The sequence below is a fragment of the Ctenopharyngodon idella genome, chromosome 10 (genome assembly GCF_019924925.1).
Source record: "Ctenopharyngodon idella isolate HZGC_01 chromosome 10, HZGC01, whole genome shotgun sequence".
In the NCBI taxonomy this organism is placed as follows: domain Eukaryota; kingdom Metazoa; phylum Chordata; class Actinopteri; order Cypriniformes; family Xenocyprididae; genus Ctenopharyngodon; species Ctenopharyngodon idella.
This window is the reverse complement of record NC_067229.1, coordinates 2,521,093-2,541,037: the sequence shown is the minus strand read 5'-3', so window position 1 is coordinate 2,541,037 and position 19,945 is coordinate 2,521,093. Positions and strand designations below refer to the sequence as shown.

Sequence of the window (19,945 nt, the reverse complement as noted above, 5' to 3'; positions counted from 1 at the left end):
GCAGCTCACTTAGCATGGGTCAGCGAGCGAGAGTGTCGCCCCTCCACCTGTAGGGGGGCCGTCAGCAGGTCTAGCCGATGAAGTCATTTCCTGTGCTTCAGGAAAACACGGCCAGTGCTCAAACATTTACAGGCCTTGCTGTTGAAAGCATGCCATCAATGAAAAAACATGTTTGATCCCCATCCAGCAGGATTTTTCATGTGAAATCAAATGCAAATTTTTACAACAAACACATTCAACTTTTACCCTCTTGTTTTGGTTTATTCTTTTTTTACATTCATTAGGTCAATAAAAGGATTAGGTCATGGCAGACGAAGATAAAAAGAATAAATGAGAAACTATTATATATTTACATATCTTTGTCTGGGATAAGTAGTAGCTTGAATTATGTGTGGGCTGAAATGTAATGGCACGATGCCTTTGTTTAGACAGAACCAAAGAGCTTGGCAAGAGCAGCATTTTGATGCAACCAATGGAGAACATCAATCTTTTTTAAAACTCATCCCATGATTAGTTGTGCTTATGTCATCTGTGTTTTTTTTTCTGAATGCAATTTTAAATCGCAATATACAAACTCTCTTGAAAGATTCTTCACTAAGTGACTCTGTCTGCGCCGAGAGAATTCCCATTTCGTGAAAATTGCTGGAAAATTAATCTACTCGTTCAGGAAGAAAATAGGTTTTTGTTGGCCGAGTAAAATTGCTCTTACCAGGAATTCGAATTGGCAGTTGCTGATATTGGACAGACAATAAATAAGAAGTATAATAGGTCTTTCTCAAATACATTCTGTAAGTATGACTAAATCAAATAAATAGTGAGAGGGAGTTACAGTAAACTGAAATGTACATCAGTGTAAGGGCATATACACAGTTATACAAGTGATATAAATTAGAGTGATATTTAAGATTTGTTCTCTGAAAACCTACTTTAATAAAAGGGCTGTGTGATATAGCTAAGAAAATGACGTTTTTTTTTTTTTATATATATTTTTGGAGTTGCGTACAAGGGTGATTCGTTGTTTTGTCTTTAAATCCTAGGAATCATCATTTTAATTAAACAACCAGTGTAAAAATGTACTGCAAGAACTATAGTTTGGTAAAAAGTGTTTCTCACACTGTTTTTCATGAAATAAAGACATTTTAATACAAGAAAAATACAGTGAATCAGAGTTTTGAATCAATTCCATTACATTTACCTTTATGCTTTTATCCAAAGTGACTTACAATGAGGAAAATAAGAACACTTTATTAAAGTAATAATTTTTTTCAGAGCAATAATGTTCATAATGAACAAAGCCAAGTTTATTAGAAAGCAATTTGAACTGATCCCTGAAAATTAATCTAAGATTTTCTGCAGTACTGTTTTTAGTTTATTCCTTATTCCTGAAGTAATGGGGCTGGGGTTCTTCTTATCTGCATTATTATATTGAGCACACCAGATGGTTTATAATCACCTCTCTTGTCTTTGTACAGTCCAGTCCTGCAGCGTCAGATGCATGAATGGAGGGGTCTGTAATGAAGACGCCTGCTCGTGTCAGAAGGGCTACACAGGGACTCACTGTGGACAGCGTAAGTGAACTTCCTTTTCAGAATGTCCAGACATCACCTCATACCTGAACAGACACACAGAACAATAGATGATTTCACAAGAGTTAGGCTTACAGACACAAAAGATCTCATTTAAACCCAACTATGTCTTTCTCTAAATGCAAGAGGACTTCAGTTTCCAACCTGTGGATCACTGAACTATAGTATAAATAAATACTGTATAATTTTTATAATATTTATAAGATTTTATTATTTTATTTTTATATTTTATTATTTTAATTTTTTATGTATTACTATTTGATTTTATTTCCAAAAATTCAAAAGAACCATATAGGAACTTAAGAACCTAGCATGTATTTATTTTTCAAAAGTGTAGAATAAAACAAAGTCCAGTTCTGACCAATTTTGCTTTCTGTAGCTGTGTGTGAGAGCGGATGTCAAAACGGCGGCCGTTGTATTGGACCAAACAGATGTGCCTGCGTCTATGGTTTTACTGGACCACAGTGCGAGAGAGGTAAGCCACCGCTATCCTTCCAAAGTTCATATTTTCTCAATTCTTAATTGTGTTGATGTCTGTGAGGATGTGCGGTTTGTTTACTGTCTCAGGCCTGCTTCAAGAATGTGGTAACAGTGTGTCAATGTGACCTAGAAATGCTCAGAAGGGTAATTTACAGTAGTTTTGAGTCGGTGTGCCTTCCTCTTCACTGTAGCGAGTGTGAAATTAATGCTACAGTTTACATTGTGGCCACATCTCTCAGAGCAGGAACAATGAGGTAATCCGGGGCGAAAAAAGGCATCCCTCACGGGTGCTCGAGACGCTCTATCAGAGGTGAAATCCTTGGCTAGAGTTATGAGAAAATGACAGACTGAAAGGACCGTAAAGGCAGTTCCCATCAGGCCATGTGAACTGTGGGAGAGAAGTGCCCCAGGCACACTAGACCGAATACCTAAGCCCTTTTTTGGTACCCCACCCTCCTGTGTCTGGTTCTTTCTGCAACCCCACCCCTTCACGAAGCCCCCTTGTGCAATCGTAGGCCGGTTCCCTTTGAAAACCCAACACAGGGAGGTGGAAAAGTTTGGGAGACATCTGGCAGCAGATAAAGTAGGGTGGAAATGACAAGGGAATGTTTCTGTGTGGAGCCATAGACTTTCCTGACAAGAAAGGGTGGTGGTGGGGGGGGTTCTCTAAGAAATGGAGACCCCAGCTGTGTATACACAGCCAGGCCTGAACTAGTACAAACAATCTCTTTACACGGAGAGTACCGTCCACGGGACACCAGCTGCCCCCCGGCAGCTCCTTCCTGGGCCACCTGACAAGATTCATTCAGTCCAAACCCTCGTCTCCGAGATCCCCAGATTCACCCTCAAGGTCCTTGCTTGTAGGCTGTAAAAACGTCACACCAAACAATTATTCATTTCACCATTAAGGAGCAGAGATAAACTCTTTATGTCTCAGTCACGCCTGTATATCATCAAGGGACTGCATTTCACACAGTTGATGAATTTCCAAAAGATGATGCAAAAAGGCCTGATGTCAGTCTCTCTATTTGTTTCTTACAAAAAAGCCAGAACAGTCTTCCAAGAAAGAGTTAGTAACAAAGAAATTGGATCCTGAAAACCGTGCTGCACAATAGTTGGCTGGCGTTTTTGGAAAGTCAGTCTTCTGCAGAAGAGTTCTGCAAACACAGTGCAAGCTCCGCTGTGAGTCAGGCACGGTTTATAGGGAGAGTTAAGCGAGTTAACGGTGAAAATGGTGTTAGTCCCATCTAATTCGTTTTCCGTTTAGCCACGTGTGCTCTGTGTTATCACTTACGGTGGCCCACACTGAAGAAAGCTATGCATAGTATTCATTTCAAAGTCGAGAGTGACTTTGCTCAAGGCTGTGGCCAGTAGTCCATTTTAGTTACCACTGTTTTGGCACAGATGCTGTTGGTTTTTTTTTTTTTTTGTTTGGTGCAATGGATTCTAGAGAAAAAGTTTTTTCCGAGCAATAAAGCGTGACTAATCTTCCTGTAACCACAAGAGTGTGAATGAAAGTACTAAGGGGATGCTGAGGCTCAGTGGACTCGCTGTGGACTGACTCATTTGGGAGTCATGAAACTGTTGAAACCTTGGCTTGTTGGATGTGTGTGACAGAGATAAGATGTGAAGAGATTGCCTGTCTTATTTAGCCATACTGTAAATCACTGAGCAGTAAAAGAGTTTGTTGGTCCTTCCGAGAAACTTCAAAGCCTTTCACAGGAACGCTTGAGCATCTAATGTTTCCTTTCTACCCCCGTTTTTTTCTTCAGACCTATGCGAATGAACTTCTGCTTCTCCCCAAGAGAAAACACATTTCTTATCTTGGTGTGTACTCTGATTAAACCAAAATAGGTCACAACAAAGCGAGCGACTTTTCCCAGTCATTGACTCTTGAGCACGTTTTTGGCTGCGTTTGAGGTTTCCACCTGCAGCTGGTCCCCGAGGCTTAACGTTCCAGACTAGATTAACTTCCCTTTGGCCGATTCTTCATTTCTTAGAAGGTCTTTCATGACAGTCTACTCCCTTTCGGTCCATTAGCGCTGAGGATGATAAAAACAGGCCAAGTCGTTGGAGTGTGAAGAAAGCTGGAATTCCTCCTGTCAAATTACGCTACCGCCCAATCTTTGGACAAGTGTGGATGCCACACATCAGCTACCTCCTGAGGGATCATTTGTTCCCAACTTGCCTCATGATTCACAATAATCTATGCTGCTAAATAGTTGGCAGACATGGCTGGCAGGGAAACACTGGTGACTAAACGGAAAGTAGAGGTGAGTGAGTGTTTGGTGGGATAGGGTGTAGGTGAATGGTTTTGATCTGACAAGCCACTCAAACTGTAATCAAGGCAAAATTACTTCCGAATGTTGTCTGCATCACCAACACATCCCCCCTTCTCTGGAATATGAGTCTGCTTGCTTCTGGGAAGCAAGGTCTGTGCATTGCTGCCAAGATTGCCAACGTGACATTGAGGTTAACCGGTTTCCCTGTTGACTTGCAGATCTGTTGCTGTTGGAGATTGCGATCTCCTCCATTAAAGTTCTTAAAAGAGTCCAGTCTTTAGTGTGGACCTACCGTGTTACGCTGTGTATATTCTTCTGGCTGTGTGCACGTACAAACGGCGCTGTGCTAAAGTTGGCTGGTTTGAACAAGGCGACGGCTTCCGACTGATGTTGGACGGAGCTTCCAGACTCCAGGGCTCCAGTTTCATTGCAGATCAAAGTGTTGTAAGACAGTCCTGAGCAGCTTAAACGATGTTCTCATGGCAGACATTTCTCAGTACCTTTTTCATTATTGTCCTTCACTTCCAGGCAACTCATGACATACATGTAGTCCTCCAACCTAAACCTAACCCTAACTACATACATGCCTAGAAAAGTCAACCATCTGAGTTTATGTACGTGACTCGCTACTTATATGTGATCCAGTACTAGTCGAAAGTCCCAAGGTTGTTTTTGCTCATAGACACTTTAGCTCACCTCTCAGAATGTATTTGTTTCTTCATAACATAAATCAACAAGATTTTGACTTTATAGATACATCCCAGGCTTTACCCATATGAATATCATTACTCACAGTAAGAGTCAAAGCAGCAATATAGAGAAGCTGATGAATTGGAGTATTGGATATGCATAGACACATCTGGGCCTTAGCTTGTCCCACCATAGTCCTGACCAGGCGCAATTAATCAATCCCAGATGTGCATAGGATGCTCGCTGTGGGTCGCCTCAACTTGGAAAGGACCTGCATTCCTGGACTCAAATCGTCTAGGAGGAACGGTCAGGTCAGGGGAGCGCAGAAGGAATGAGGAGAAGGGACAGTGAAGGGATTTGAAGACACGTGAGGAGGATATCTCTATAGTCCTTCTTCCTTTTTGTCTTCTCCTCTTGACCTACTTTCTTAGTGCCATTTCCCCCCCTCTTGGCTATGGATATATGATTTAGCTTTTGTTTCGCATGCAATATTATGAAGGATACGGAACGATTTGTTCACTCTTTTAAGGAATGATTGGGGAAATCATGGGGTCAGGAACTCATTCATATCCCGCCAGAGTAAACCAACTCTCACAGTATACCCCAAACAAATGTGGGATCTTGTTCAATTACGTTTTCAAAACATACCAGCAAAGACTTGGAAGATGCATCAGGGTATTTGTTTGAGCTTAAGATGAGTTTTATTAAACACAAATGACTGGATCCTAAAATGTACAGTTTATCTCTGTGTCAAATTGGTTTGTTTGAAGCTCAAAACATCGTTAATGAGATTAAAATGTCTCAATTGGCAACCAGCACAAAGAAGGTCAAAGCAAATTGCCAAATCTCCAAATGTCAAAACAGTGCTAGTACCACTATCCCACATTTCGACCTCAGCCAAAAACAAGATGGTTTGTCATGGAAATTGCCATTACTGATACCACCCAGCAATTTCTAAGCCATTATCTTGTTATCCTATTATAAGACAGTGAAAGAGAATCACTGTCAGAGCATTCCCAGACCAACCTCCAGCACAGGGAACAGCTGGATGATGGAGAAGATGTGTCTGCCAACATTCTTTGCTTTCTATACCCGTTAATATGATTTCTTGTCGTAATTTCTCAGTTGGATGTCATAGTGTTTATAAGTGCATGTCTTGTCGTATCATTGAAAGGTTTTGTCAGGCTATGGTGGCCTTCTGGTCTTATCTGGTTTAGCCAATTGGCCAGCTAGTCAAATAAGTACCACCAAACTGGACCAACCTGACTAGTGGAATCTAGTGTCCAGCACACCACTTTAGGCCAGTTTTATGTTGACTAATGGTTTTGAAATGATATCTTACCCCAGGAAAGGCTTGTGTGAAAAAGCTGTTGTAGCACGTCCCAATGTTTTATTCATGTATTTATTGATCTCTCTTCATCTCTCCCACAATCAGACTACCGGACTGGGCCTTGCTTCACACAGGTCAACAACCAGATGTGCCAAGGTCAGCTAAGTGGCATCGTGTGCACCAAGACGCTGTGCTGCGCCACCATCGGGCGAGCATGGGGTCACCCATGTGAAATGTGCCCTGCCCAACCCCATCCTTGCCGAAGGGGTTTCATACCCAACATTCGTACTGGTGCTTGCCAAGGTAAGACATTACCACTAGCATTTGAACAAATAGCTCTTTCCTTCTCAGCGTCTGGCTCACATTTTTGTCGAATTCTTGCCCTAATGACCAGCCTGACGTGGCAGATGACACTAATAGAGGTCATGGCCTGTGTAGGGTAAACTATACCACTCCAGTCCATGTCCAAGAGGACACTTCCCCATTGTGTTTCTTAGCAGCGTCAAATATTTAGATGACTTCCATTTGGAGTACTTTAAATGGGATTACATAATGGCTTGGTACATTTATTTACAATTATGGGCGTATTGTTTGGACTTTCAAGGACATAGTTGGACATAATTTAATTCTGTACTCAAGGCCTGTTATAAGCCTTATTATAAGCCTTACTCATGAATATTCACTAGGTAAGGTAACTATAGCAAGATTAACACTTGCATGTTAACAGAGGCTTTTTTCAGGCAGCTTTTCCTTTGCAGTGGGTGCAAGCGAAACTCTTTTCACATAAGTTGTATAGTTTTATAGTATAATAGTTTTAGTTAACAATAACAACTCGGATTCTGACGCTGTGAAGCTCTTCAAGTCCAGTTGCTTCACCCTCAGAGAACATTTTGCGAGCCAAAATACCAAATGCCACCCTGACTTCACATATCATCTCAAAGACGCCCCCTCCCAGTGATTAGAAATGTCTCGTCTTTAACTTTTCCTTTTTATTCTTTTCCTTCCCTCAATATACAACATAAGAGACAGCTCCAAGTCTGGCTTGGATTTGCCTAAAGACGCAGTGCTTTTGCAAAAGTCTGTCTGGCTGAAGTACAAAGCACACACATGTGGGAGGATTTGTGTACCGTGCGCTGAGCTTTCCAGAGTCTCTTTGCGTTCAATGGCACTTAATAGTAGAAGCTATTTTAGGACTATATTAGCAGACAGACCCGATCGTTTGGTGCTTATTGGATACAGGTTAAGGCCTGTAAACTATATCAACGTAAAGAAAGAGGGCGAAACAGATACATGCCATTTTTGCACACCAGCCAGATATGTAAGTGCTGTCCAACCTAGACACTTCCGAAGATCTGTAGATGTGTCATGAAGTCCGAAGGCGATGACTTCAGACAATGAGAAAATGCCCAGACTGTGAGCAAATAAGATGATACATGTTTAACCTTCTCAAAGATAAAATGTCAGCTATGAGAGATCCTTAAAGTGAGCGAAACTCAGATTTGCAATTAAGAGCATTAGATGCTGCTGTTGTAGTCGAAATTAGCATTTCTTTTCTGAACAAAGTACTGTTCATGAGATATACTAAAAATGCATTAAAACGCTTAGTCAAGTTGTGTTGTTTCGAATGTGTCGAATGTGTTTGCTTACGCTCTTCTCCTCACCCTGTTAGACGTGGACGAGTGTCAAGCCGTCCCGGGACTATGTGCTGGAGGAAACTGCATTAACACCGTGGGCTCGTACGAGTGCAAATGTCCCGCGGGTCACCGACAGAGTGAGACCAATCAGAAGTGCGAAGGTACGTCACTTACTGCACAAAGCCAAAGCCTGTCAGAAAACAGCATGAGAATTATCTCACTCCTGTTCATTACTCACAATTGGAAAAGTCATGCACTTGGCATTTTCTTCAACATTATAAGCTTTCCAAAATGTTGATATGTATGAAATGTTGACGCCAGTTGAATACTGGTTGGAAATAGGCTGATGACATTTACATGTTGGTTTGGCATGTCAGGTGTAGCTGCTTGACTAGTGGTTATTAAATACCAAGTGCCTTTTTTCCTCTTTGGGTCCATCTTTAACAATAGATAGTGTCACTTGAGTGGAATTTAAACAATGCCAAGTGAAAACAAACAGGTGTGTTGTAAAGCGGGGGTCTGCGCTTCTTGGATCTAATCCTGCCCTTTAGGAGTATTAAGATAAAATGTAGAAAGAGAGATAAAGAGTGAGGTAGTGGATTATAGCTTTTTTATACCAGCTAAAAGGTTATTCCTTATCTACCAGATTATTTTATTTATACCAAAATATATATTATATTGCTCTATATTAAAAAAAAAAAATTTTTTTATTTGACGCTATGGTTTCATTAAACTGTGTTTTATAAATCTCAGCAAATGTGAGCATTGATTACAGCTTGCATTTCGCTTTTCCAAGCAGTCTTTTAATAAAAAGAGTCCTGTCTAAAGTGAAATATACTGCTCAGAGGTTTGTTTCATAGCTCCATTAACTTGATGAAGACTTCATTCATGATTCATTTAAGTATCTACTTTGTCTGAGATGTTTGTCGTAAAAATTCCTGAGTAAAAATACAAATGAGTCAGTTGTTGACATACAGTAAGATTACTGATCTTTTCTCATAGATGCATCTGGGAAGCATGAAACTTAAAAAAAAAAAAAAAAAAAAAAAAACTTTCCCAAAGTATTCTACATGTTCAAAACTAAGTATGTAAAGTGATGATTCGACACACTTTCAGTCAGTCAGGCAAAGGGAATCCTGACCCTCGAGGTTATTATTTTAACTCCTAATCACATTTTGACCCCGAATGACGTGGCCATTACTTAAACAACGGTTTGGAGAAGAAGCAGACCTCTGTCTGCAGGCCTGAAGGAAACGAGAGAGAAACTTCTGCAAATTAGATGCTCAAGTGATCACTAAAAACCCTGAACTTTGAGTCTGAATGGCTGGAGTAGAAGCGCTCCTCTGTTATTCGAAGCTGCGTGGAGGGTGGAAAAAAAAAACCAGGTGGTAGTTCTGTGGGGCGAGGAGGGGCGCTTAATTACAAGACAATGGTGTGGTGGAAAAAGTCCCGCCCCGGGCCAGGAGGTAAGGCATGAGGCATACCTCGTACTGCTTACAGGGCACTTTCTGACTCTAAAGGAGTGGTGAGGAGACATCAGCTGCAGCTCGTTTCAGAGAAAGTAGCTCTGGAAAGTTGAAAATGTTTGTCTAAGTTTGCATGTAAACGCAGATACACTCTTAGAAGAAAAGGTTCTATTTAGAACCTTAAAGAGTTCTGTAAGGCGCTTCATTTATAGAACCTTCTAGGGTTTCCCATCATTTAGTTTTCATAAATTCATTTTGTTTTAATTCATGTTTAATCGTAATTAAATTTTATGAATTAAACAGCCTGGAAACATACTTTATTAGTATAAAAAAATGAAATAACCCATTAAACATGAAAGTATTATGCGATCATTTAGGACATTTTTCCTTATATAGAACCTTTTTGGCATAAAGGATTCTTTAAAATTGATTCTTTGAACTTTTTTTTTTTCTTAGAGTGTTTAAAGGTTCCTGCAAAACTTCTTATGTTTTGTGATTCTTTGGATATTCTTAATGTCACATTATAGTTCTTCAGATCGGGATATTAGCTTAACACATCGTCCGTTCCATTATAAGAACTTAAAAAGGTTCTTCTAAGTTCTTGCAGTGTCATAGAAGAACCTTCATTGCTGTAGAAGAACGTTTCAAGTCCTTAAATCATAGAAGAACCTTTTTGTGACATCTTATGAATTTTAAAAAGGCTCTTCTGCGGCATCATGAGAAATTAAAATTTCTTCTATGACATCATAAGAATGTAGAAGTACCATTTTAAGCTCTTAATTCACGGGGAAACCATTAAGTAATTTCTATAATGGCATTATAAGAACTTAAAAGGGTTCTTCAGTGACATCACAAGAACTTAGAGTATAAACTTTGATATCATAAGAACTTGAAGTTCTTTTATGGTATTATAAGAAAAATATTTGTGACATAAAACTTAGAAGAACCAAGTTCTGAAGTCATATAAGAACTATTTTATAATTTTATAAGAACTTAAAAGGTTAGTTCACCCAAAAATGAAAATAATGTCATTTATTACTCACCCTCATGCCGTTCCACACCCGTAAGACCTTCGTTAATCTTCGGAACGCAAATTAAGATATTTCCGATGACTCAGTGAGGCCTGCATAGCCAGCAATGACATTTCCTCTCTCAAGATCCATAAAGGTACTAAAAACATATTTAAATCAGTTCATGTGAGTACAGTGGTTCAATATTAATATTATAAAGTGATGAGAATATTTTTGGTGCGCCAAAAAAAACAAAATAACGACTTATATAGTGATGGCTGATTTCAAAACACTGCTTCATGAAGCTTCGGAGAGTTATGAATCGGCGTGTCGAATCAGCGGTTTGGAGCGCCAAAGTCACGTGATTTCAGCAGTTTGGCGGTTTGACACGCAATTTGAATCATGATTCGACACGCTGATTCATTACGCTCCAAATCTTCCTGAAGCAGTGTTTTGAAATCGGCCATCACTATATAAGTCGTTATTTTGTTTTTTTTGGCGCACCAAAAATATTCTCGTCGCTTTATAATATTAATATTGAACCACTGTACTCACATGAACTGATTTAAATATGTTTTTAGTACATTAATGGATCTTGAGAGAGGAAATGTCATTGCTGGCTATGCAGGCCTCACGGAGCCATCGGATTTCAACAAAAATATCTCAATTTGTGTTCTGAAGATTAACGAACGTCTTACGGGTGTGGAACGGCACGAGGGTGAGTAATAAATGACAGAATTTTCATTTTTGGGTGAACTAACCCTTTGAAGTTCTTTAAATGGCTGTATGATAACTTAAAAGGTTTATTCTATGACATTGTAAGAACTCAGAAGAACCATTTTAAGTTCTTATGTAAGAGAAGGACGTTTTTATGAAATTATAAGAATTAAAAAAGTTACTATATGGCATTATTAGAACTTAAAATATTCTCTTATGGCACCAGAACCCTTTTAGAACCTTTATTTTTAACCATTTTAGTCCAGTTAATTGTTAGCTAGTCAAGGAATCCAAATAATGGTGCTAAAATCTCATAAACATTATGTTTTTTTGATGCTTTTGATCTTTTTTCCTCCTCCTCTTTAAGAGCAGAACCAAACATAACATTTCATCACATAAACAATTGCCTGTGCAATGCAAAAACCACAAAAAGCGCTCTTCTAATGTACAATTACGTGAACACGCACTCCAGCAGTCATTAGCAGCCGTTTCCTTCACGTCCGCCCTGAGTAAAGTCTGGTCCCGCTTGTGGGGCTCCGCTGACGAGCGGGTTTGTTTTGCAGAGGTTTTTATGACTTCAGCAGGGCCGTTTTCAGCTGCTGTGGGACAGCATGACTCCCGGTTTCCACACACCAACACATCAAACACCTAACCGCTCGTCATGCTCTTCCCACATCCCTCCTCAATCTCATGCGACAAACCCGACACACAGCGTTCACATATAATTTTACTAAATAAATGTAATTGCACGTGTGTATAAATATAAGAATGACAACCAACCAAACGCTTTACCATCTGTTGACTTTCGGTTTGATTTTGCGCCCGTAGTCGCGTTATGTGATGAGGTGCCAAGCGATACCAATCGATTCCCACAGGAAAGAAAAACCACAGTGAGATCTCAATTGTTTCTCCTGCTATAGATGTAAATGAGAGTTGCTTCTTAGATGTTTCTCCTAAAAAAAACCAACCCCAGAAATATCAAGTGCGTCTCGTCTTGTTTGGTTTCTACTGCGAAACTTGGCCTTGGTTATCAGACTAAAATCAGTTTACAACTTCTGAAAGAACTGGAGTGTGTGATTAAAAACTTAAAAAGTTTCTTGCGATGAAATAGAAGAAGCTTTTTTAAGTTTTTATGCTGCCGTCAAAGAACACAGACAAAAAAGGAGCAAAAACCAGCGATAAAAGCATTGCGTATGCATGTTGTGGTCCTTGAAAAAAATAAAAAATAAATAAATTCTCAGCTTTTTGTTCAAGATGTTGCTTTTTTATAAAACTGCATGTTTTCGTTTCAGATATCGACGAATGCACAACCATATCCGGAGTGTGCGACGGTGGAGAATGTACCAACACCGCCGGCAGCTATGTGTGCACCTGTCCGCGGGGATACGTCACCAGCGCAGACGGGTCCAGATGTGTCGGTGAGACTCTTTCATCCGCACACACATGCTTGTTGTCATGACCTTACGCTCCTGGGCTGCATCTGAGCCGTGCTTCATATTGCCTGTGTGACTCATAAGATGAACTTGTGTGCGGTCAACTGATTCAAGCCCGGGCAAGTGTGCTCGAGTGTGTATCTTCACCCGCAGTTATTTTTTGAGATCAACTCTGTAATTTTTGCACCACTAGTGGTGCCAAATGGAAGTGCAACTTTTTTGAGCAGCCTCATTAAAAAACTTTTGCTCAACCAATAATGTGAGTTTGAGTTAGGACAGTGTTATTTTAGTTTTATTATAGTTTTATCAATATTCTGAAATAGCTTTAATTTTTTTTAGTTTTCATGTTAATTTTAGTTTACTTTTTAGTAATTTCATTATGTGCTATTTAGGTTTAATTCATTTTGGTTTTGGTTTTAGTTTTTATTTATTTCCAGTTAATAATTTTTGAGCTAAGGCACCATTTCTAGTTTTCATTTACTTTAAGTTTTTCAACTAATATTTATATTTTATTTCAGCTTCATTTCAATGAATAGAAATGTTTTAATTGTCTTTAATTTTTAGTGTTTTACATGTGTTTAATTGTAGTTTTAGTTAAAAAAAAAAATAATAACCCAGGGTTAATAATACATTCTGTTTGTCTAAACCATGATTTGACAATATTTTTGCCATTGTATTTGGTGTTGTTAGAAATATTTATTTTACAAACTGGTTTCTTATTTTGAGAACTTGAGATTTTGAGACATCTTTCAGTGTCAGAATTTACTCGTTGTTCATTTAGGTTTGTGTTAACATCTTGCTAAATTTTTTTGAATTTCTATTGCTAGAAAACTTAAAATACTTGGTCCATTTTAACAAAAGATGGCTCTTCTGTAGCATCAGATAAACTTTAAAAGGTTCTTCTATGAGATAAGAATTCAGAAGAACCTTTTGAATGAATGTGTCATAGAAGAACATTTCTGATATCATTAATGTATTAAAGTAAAGAGTTTATAAGAAATTTATCATAAAAATGTAATTGTTTTCTTTTAACATCAGGCTGTAAAACCCTTTTAAAACCTTGATATTTTTCATGTGAAGTGTCCTCAGACTTTCAGATTAACATTAACACGAAAAAATCCCTTTTTCTGCTCAAGGACATTTCTCTGTGCAGGATATGAAATTAATTAAAAAAGTGGGTGGTCTGACATTTCTTGGGTGAAAGATATCATATTCACGCTCCTCTTACAATGATTGTTCTACAAAAATTATTTTCATCAAAACATTCTGGAAAACACAAGCAGAACCAATTCCTGCATAAATTATTCATAAGAAAAAAGTTTTTAACACTATTATTGTATAAGTAATTTACCTGGAAAATATATTCAGCTTGTTTCATGAATGCAACAACTTATGTACCATTCAATTCAGAAACCATTCTGCCCTTAAAAAATGACTTTTCTGTTCACATGCACTGGCAAATATAAATGTAGCTATAAATGTTGCCTTTAAAAACATGCGCAAAGGAAAGTAAGACTAACTGGTCTTTCTTTAGTTTGAAACCAGACTGGTTACGGAGGTTGTTTGTTGATTTCTTTTGGCGAACAGGTCTCACATAGTCTCTCAGGGGGATCAATCGTCAGAGGATAACGGTGAAAATAGAGCCACATGGATGCTATTTCCTCCTGCTAACATTCCAGTACAGTGAGGCAAAGACACTGTTGACTCTGGCAGTGCTTTTGTCTTTTCTCTTCACTGTCCGTTTCCCTCACACTCCCTTCTCTCTATATATCTGTGTATATCCATCTCTTTATACACGCCGTCTTGAGTTTCTCACTCCTCTCGCCCCATATGTCTCTCGTAACCCCCTGATCTGACAGGTCCCCGGGTGCGAATAAAGAAACGTGAGATATCGGCCCTGGATGACGCATTGACGTGGCCCTCATACATTCCCAGAAACCCGTCTGGATTTGCAGCAAACTTTTAGTGTACATATGGATCCCGTCATGGTGGAGAACGCGGGCAGTCTGTTTGTTTTTACTGTATGTTGGCATACTAAATAAAGACTATAGTTAGAAGCCAAAATGGAGCCTGATGCCATGGGAGAACATTCGAAAGTTGACATGATATTAAAATTGACCCCATTACTATTACTTTCGTGATGGCCGTTATTGCCGGCATTTTTGACGCGCTTCCAAGTGGATACATTTTAAAACAGTTTTCGCTTTGTGGATTGTGAAAATGGGGATATTCGAAAATGATGACAAGTGTTTAGTCATGTGACACGTTTTGTATCCATAGATATTATAGTTATACCGGTATTGTTGTGCCTGCTATTTACTTTCATAGTGTTGTTAAAAATAGTATATTATTAAATTCATGCAAAGATGACAAAAAAAATGGCTAAACATGAGGGCATTTGTGTTTTAGGCCAATAAAAAGATTGTGGCAGAAGAATATATTGCATTTTACACATGCACAGTAAGATGATTTAAGCATTTCCCGATGTTTCAGTGTGGCTGAGAAACTTTTGGAAAGCGCTAGTGTGGACGGAGTGCGTTTTGAAATAAAAATGCTGTTCTCAAATGTGTCCGCAGATGTAGCCATTGTGTAGCCAATTCATCAGTGCAAAGTTATTCCAAAGAAGCTGCAAACGCCAACTAGCTATTTAGACGTTGTTTTAGGCCAGAAACCAACGGCGCAAAAGTTTAGCACTATCTTTGTGTTCGCCCCCTGGCTGGTGCTCTGTATCGCACAGAACCAGGCCGTAGGGAGTCATTTAGCCTGACGCTAATCAGCGTTAATGCACCGCCGAGCCATGTACGAACACGAGAAATCTCACTTTGAGGCTCTAGAGAAGGTCTGGTTCCAATTGAAGCCAGCGTTCCCATCACCACGCTTGCGAAACCCCCCGGCCGGGTCGATCCCAGGGGGTTGTAGTTCTGGAGTGTGCGCCTGGAACCTCCAGACGAAGGGTTTCTTGTGTCCGACGTAATTGGCCAAGATTACTCCACATGGACTTGATTTATGGCAGAGTGCTGGCTCATTAGCTGAGTTAATCGACTTTCACCCCCCTTTTCACATTGTTTCAGACACACTAATGTAGCAGTGTATGCAAACTAGTACATACCCTATCTCAACCAGCCCCCTCGTTGACCTTGACTGGCTGAAACGTCCCATCTCAACCCTGTTCCCAAGCCCGTATGCTTTTAGTCCTCCAGTGGCCTTCGCAAGCTCCCACCTCATAAATTAACTTCCTGCTAGGGGACCGTTTAAAGGGCTCGCATGGACCTGACTTCCTGTGAAGTGTGACTGTACTCTGAGAAAAGCATTTGTGGTATTTGGAGGTTAATGCACAGCTGAATGGTAGAATATATTATATATATATATATATATATAGATATATATAGATATACATATACACATACTGCATAGTGCATACATACAGCATACTGACAAAATTCGCATTGTAAACACTTTACATATTATGCAGAAATAGTATGCTGATCTCTCTCTCACTCTCTGTCACAGATCATCGGCTCGGTGCGTGTTTCTCATCTTTGGCGAACGGCCGCTGCGCGAGTGAATTGTCCGGTCAGTACACCAAGGGACAGTGCTGCTGCGACACGGGCCGCTGCTGGGCCCTCGGACACATCCCAGAGATGTGCCCCGTCAGAGGATCTGGTGAGTAGGCTAACGTCAATCACTAGCAGGGTTTGCTAAGTCAAATGTTACCATCACTATTGCTAATACCAGACATTTAGAACTTTGTCAGCTCTTTTTACAACTTTTTTGAACTTTTTAGATAGATAGATAGATAGATAGATAGATAAGCCAGCTCGGGCATTTCCGGTGAACTGTTAGCTGTTCATTCTGTACTCGCTGTACATCGACACAAAACCATCAGTGGTTGACTTTTTAATGTTGTATTCGTATTTTAAATGCAGTTATCACATTTACCTAATTTGCCAATAAACCAGTTTTATTGATTGCAATAAAGACGAAGCTATTGGGATCGTTTAAAAACGCTGTGTCTGTAATTAGACACACACACATTTTTTTCCAGCACTTCAAATGTTAATTTTAATGTGATGACCACAAACATTACTTGTTCATCCTTCTGAGATTGTCCCCATTGTAACACCGAACGTTTTAAAATGTAGGAAATTCAACATTTGATAGAAAACACTTATTTAAAAATAAAAAAGACAATAATTACCACTTTAACCAGCAGGTGGCGGCAAAGTAGCATTTATTTGCGCATATATCAGCCATTTCCTCTAATCGTTTTTCACCTAGTTTCGTTTTTGACTAAATATTAAACATTATAAAATAACTAGGTTTAAAAGTACATTTTGTCAGTGTGAAGTATGAAGTACTCACAAAATCTCATGAAAAACAATAACTTTTCTTGTGAATGAATTACACAGAGATCGAGCACCGCGCTTTCTCTTTGTTATCACAGCAGCTGTCAGTCAGTGCAGCGCAAGATCAATGATTTCAGCACACTTGTGAGAAAACACATTTTATTCAATGAATCAAACTAAAGTGCACAATAAATATTTAATTTTTGACACTTTTTTTTTTTCACACGAAAGTGTAAAAACTGATGGTAGAATTGAATTTAGCAGAGGAGGAACACTGAGGTATGTCTTTATTTATTAATTTTTTGTGCTGTCTTACGTTTGAACAACTAAATTAATGCTATGCCTGACTATTAAAGTGACTATATTCTGATTATAAACTAAGTATTACACTACTGATGCTCAACACACCCGCAAGTGACATCTCACCGGAAGTTTTCCAGCTGGCTTATATTATTGCGGAAGTTCTAAAGAACGCTCTGTGCATATAACCCATTAGATAAATAGTGTTCCACAATTCCACAAATTCTGAAAATTCCAAAAAGAATTAACTGAAAAACAAAGTGTGGAATGTTGGATGCTTCATGCACTCAACTGTCACAGATTTCCTTATAAGGGAGGGGGAGGGGCTAACAGACAAAATAACCTTTCATAAGTGCATTGTGTATAGTGTGTCATTTGGGACTTGTATCTTTTAGCTTTAAGGCTAACATCTGTATGCTGTAAGATATTTAGCGAGTATTAAAATAAGTATATTTCCAAAAGTATTGATGACATCATCCTGCACTCATGGGACTATTTTGTCCAATAAAATGGTTTCTTAAATGAGAATTTCTCATCTGCCTCTGAATAGTGATATCAAGTAGCTAAAGTTAAAGGCACAATATGTAAGATTTTTGGATTAAAATATCAGCTCTCCCATGTTCTGCTTTATATTACAGTAACATTAATAATCTCATCCATGAACATGATTTCTGATGACAACTCCCATGATTTTGCGCTTAATCTCGGCATCATAAAGCTACGCCTTTGTTTTGAATAGGCGACCTCTAGTGACATAAAATATACATATTGCGCCTTTAATGTAAACTAAAGACGACTGGCTATTTCTAAAAAGGCACAGACTTCCTTTTTCAACATGATGCGCATCAGTACAGAAAGTTTTTGAAGAATTTGTGTGGGGTTTTTTTAAATGTAGTTCTGAACTGCACAAACTTTAAATTACATTATGATCCTGTCATGAGTGTTGACTGTTCTCGTACTGCATTACAACAAAAACATAATTTCAAAGGAGGAATTTCTTTAGATGTTTGACCTTTATGCAGCGCTCTTTGAAGAATCGCTCCAGACGTACTGTACCTCACTGCAAAATCACGATAAACACATGTCAGGTCAGCAGAGCGATCTTCCCTCAGGATAATAAAACGCTCTCTTTCAGTCCCACGTCTTCACACCGGAGTGTTTTACGCTCTTCCCTCCTCTTTGACACAGTCATGTTTCATCCGCAGGAATGTACGAGCCAAGCGGCTGCCAAATCCTCGGCTAACACCTCGATTTTTCTGCTTTCATTCAATGTGCAAGTAGAGCTCAGTAGTCTGCGCATTATGTCGTTGTTTTTCATGTGTTGATTGTATAAAATGTATTAGTTTGCATTTAAAGTAGGAACATACGTAAGAATTGCAACATGACATAAATTGCAATTTAAAAACGATGTGTTTTGTTAATTTCCAGACGAATACAGGCGACTGTGCATCCAGAGGCTTCCTTTCGGCACTGGCAACGGCGGCATCATCCACGATGGCAACGGCGGCCTGAATATCGGCGGTTACGGCAAAGGGCCCTCACAGAACGGGAACGGCGGCGGCTACATTTACGGCGGCGAGCACACCATCGGAAACGGCAACAACGGCAACGGCGGCCAGAAGATTCCACTCAGTGAGTTGAAGTTGCCGGATTTTCCTCTGACTGACTCGCATGTTCAACGCTGAGAAATGAACGCTGTGTTTTCGTTTGTGCTCAGGCCAGCTGAACGAGACCACGATTGACGTGTGCAAGCATTTCACCAACCTGTGCCTGAACGGCCGCTGTATTCCCACGCCGACCAGCTACCGCTGCGAATGCAACATGGGTTACAGGCAGGACGTGCGCGGGGAGTGCATTGGTGAGTCTGTGTATTTTTGTATCTAAAAGTCAGGAACAAAAGTGTTTACTGAACTGTTTTGGATGCAGACATGGTCTAAAACGTCCTCTGCTGCCATCTGTAGGTGGTGCCAATTTAGCCAATATTGATAAATAGTGTTAGTAGGTTCTCATACATCTGTCTTCTACCCTCAGACGTGGAAGAGTGCACCAGTAACCCGTGTGTGAACGGAGACTGCGTCAACACGCAAGGATCGTATCACTGCAGATGTCACGAGGGATACCAGGGAACGCCCACCAAACAGGCCTGCATTGGTTTGTTGCTTGTTATTCTGGTCTAACACCTATTTTACGCCAAAAACATTTCTTTAGGTTCTCATTTAATATTTAATGCTAACATTTTTACATTCAAAATGCTTAAAAAAAAAACTGCTAAAAACAGCCTTAAATAGAAAATATCATTATATTGTTATGTCTCCGTGCATAGATTATTTTTTAATATTTATTATTATTATTTTATTATTATTTTAAGCAATTTCCTTCTCAAACTAAAACAAAAAATGATTAAATACTAAATCGACAGTATTTTAATATCGGGAACTGTTTTAATTTTATGTATTTTTTAATTCTCTAAGGCAAGATGGCTGATGTTACTTATTTTAGTATTTTTACATTTATATTATTTAGTATTATATTTTCAGTTTTTATTTAGTCATTTTGTTGTGTCTTTGTTGTTTATATATATATATATATATATATATATATATATATATATATATATTAAAAATTGTAGCTTTTTATTATTTGCATAATATTGCAACTGCAACTTAAACTT

At 39.0% G+C, this 19,945-nt stretch overlaps 1 protein-coding gene and 1 long non-coding RNA gene across 3 annotated transcripts in view; one reads left to right on the top strand and one right to left on the bottom strand.

The window, feature by feature from the left end:
- fbn2b (fibrillin 2b) overlaps positions 1–19,945 on the top strand; it is a 64,374-nt gene that overhangs the window by 9,578 nt on the left and 34,851 nt on the right. For both annotated transcript variants that reach the window (XM_051910740.1, XM_051910739.1), the window contains exons 5-13: positions 1,473–1,568; positions 1,966–2,061; positions 6,474–6,671; positions 8,038–8,163; positions 12,488–12,613; positions 16,139–16,291; positions 18,703–18,906; positions 18,992–19,132; positions 19,306–19,425. In XM_051910740.1, the coding sequence (XP_051766700.1) occupies positions 1,473–1,568; positions 1,966–2,061; positions 6,474–6,671; positions 8,038–8,163; positions 12,488–12,613; positions 16,139–16,291; positions 18,703–18,906; positions 18,992–19,132; positions 19,306–19,425 (1,260 nt within the window). The remainder of the gene's footprint in view (positions 1–1,472; positions 1,569–1,965; positions 2,062–6,473; positions 6,672–8,037; positions 8,164–12,487; positions 12,614–16,138; positions 16,292–18,702; positions 18,907–18,991; positions 19,133–19,305; positions 19,426–19,945) is intronic.
- The window catches only part of LOC127521482 (uncharacterized), a 30,872-nt gene continuing 12,392 nt past the window's right edge, over positions 1,466–19,945 (bottom strand). The window contains exon 3 of the long non-coding RNA XR_007932370.1: positions 1,466–1,612. This is a non-coding gene — a long non-coding RNA (uncharacterized LOC127521482). The remainder of the gene's footprint in view (positions 1,613–19,945) is intronic.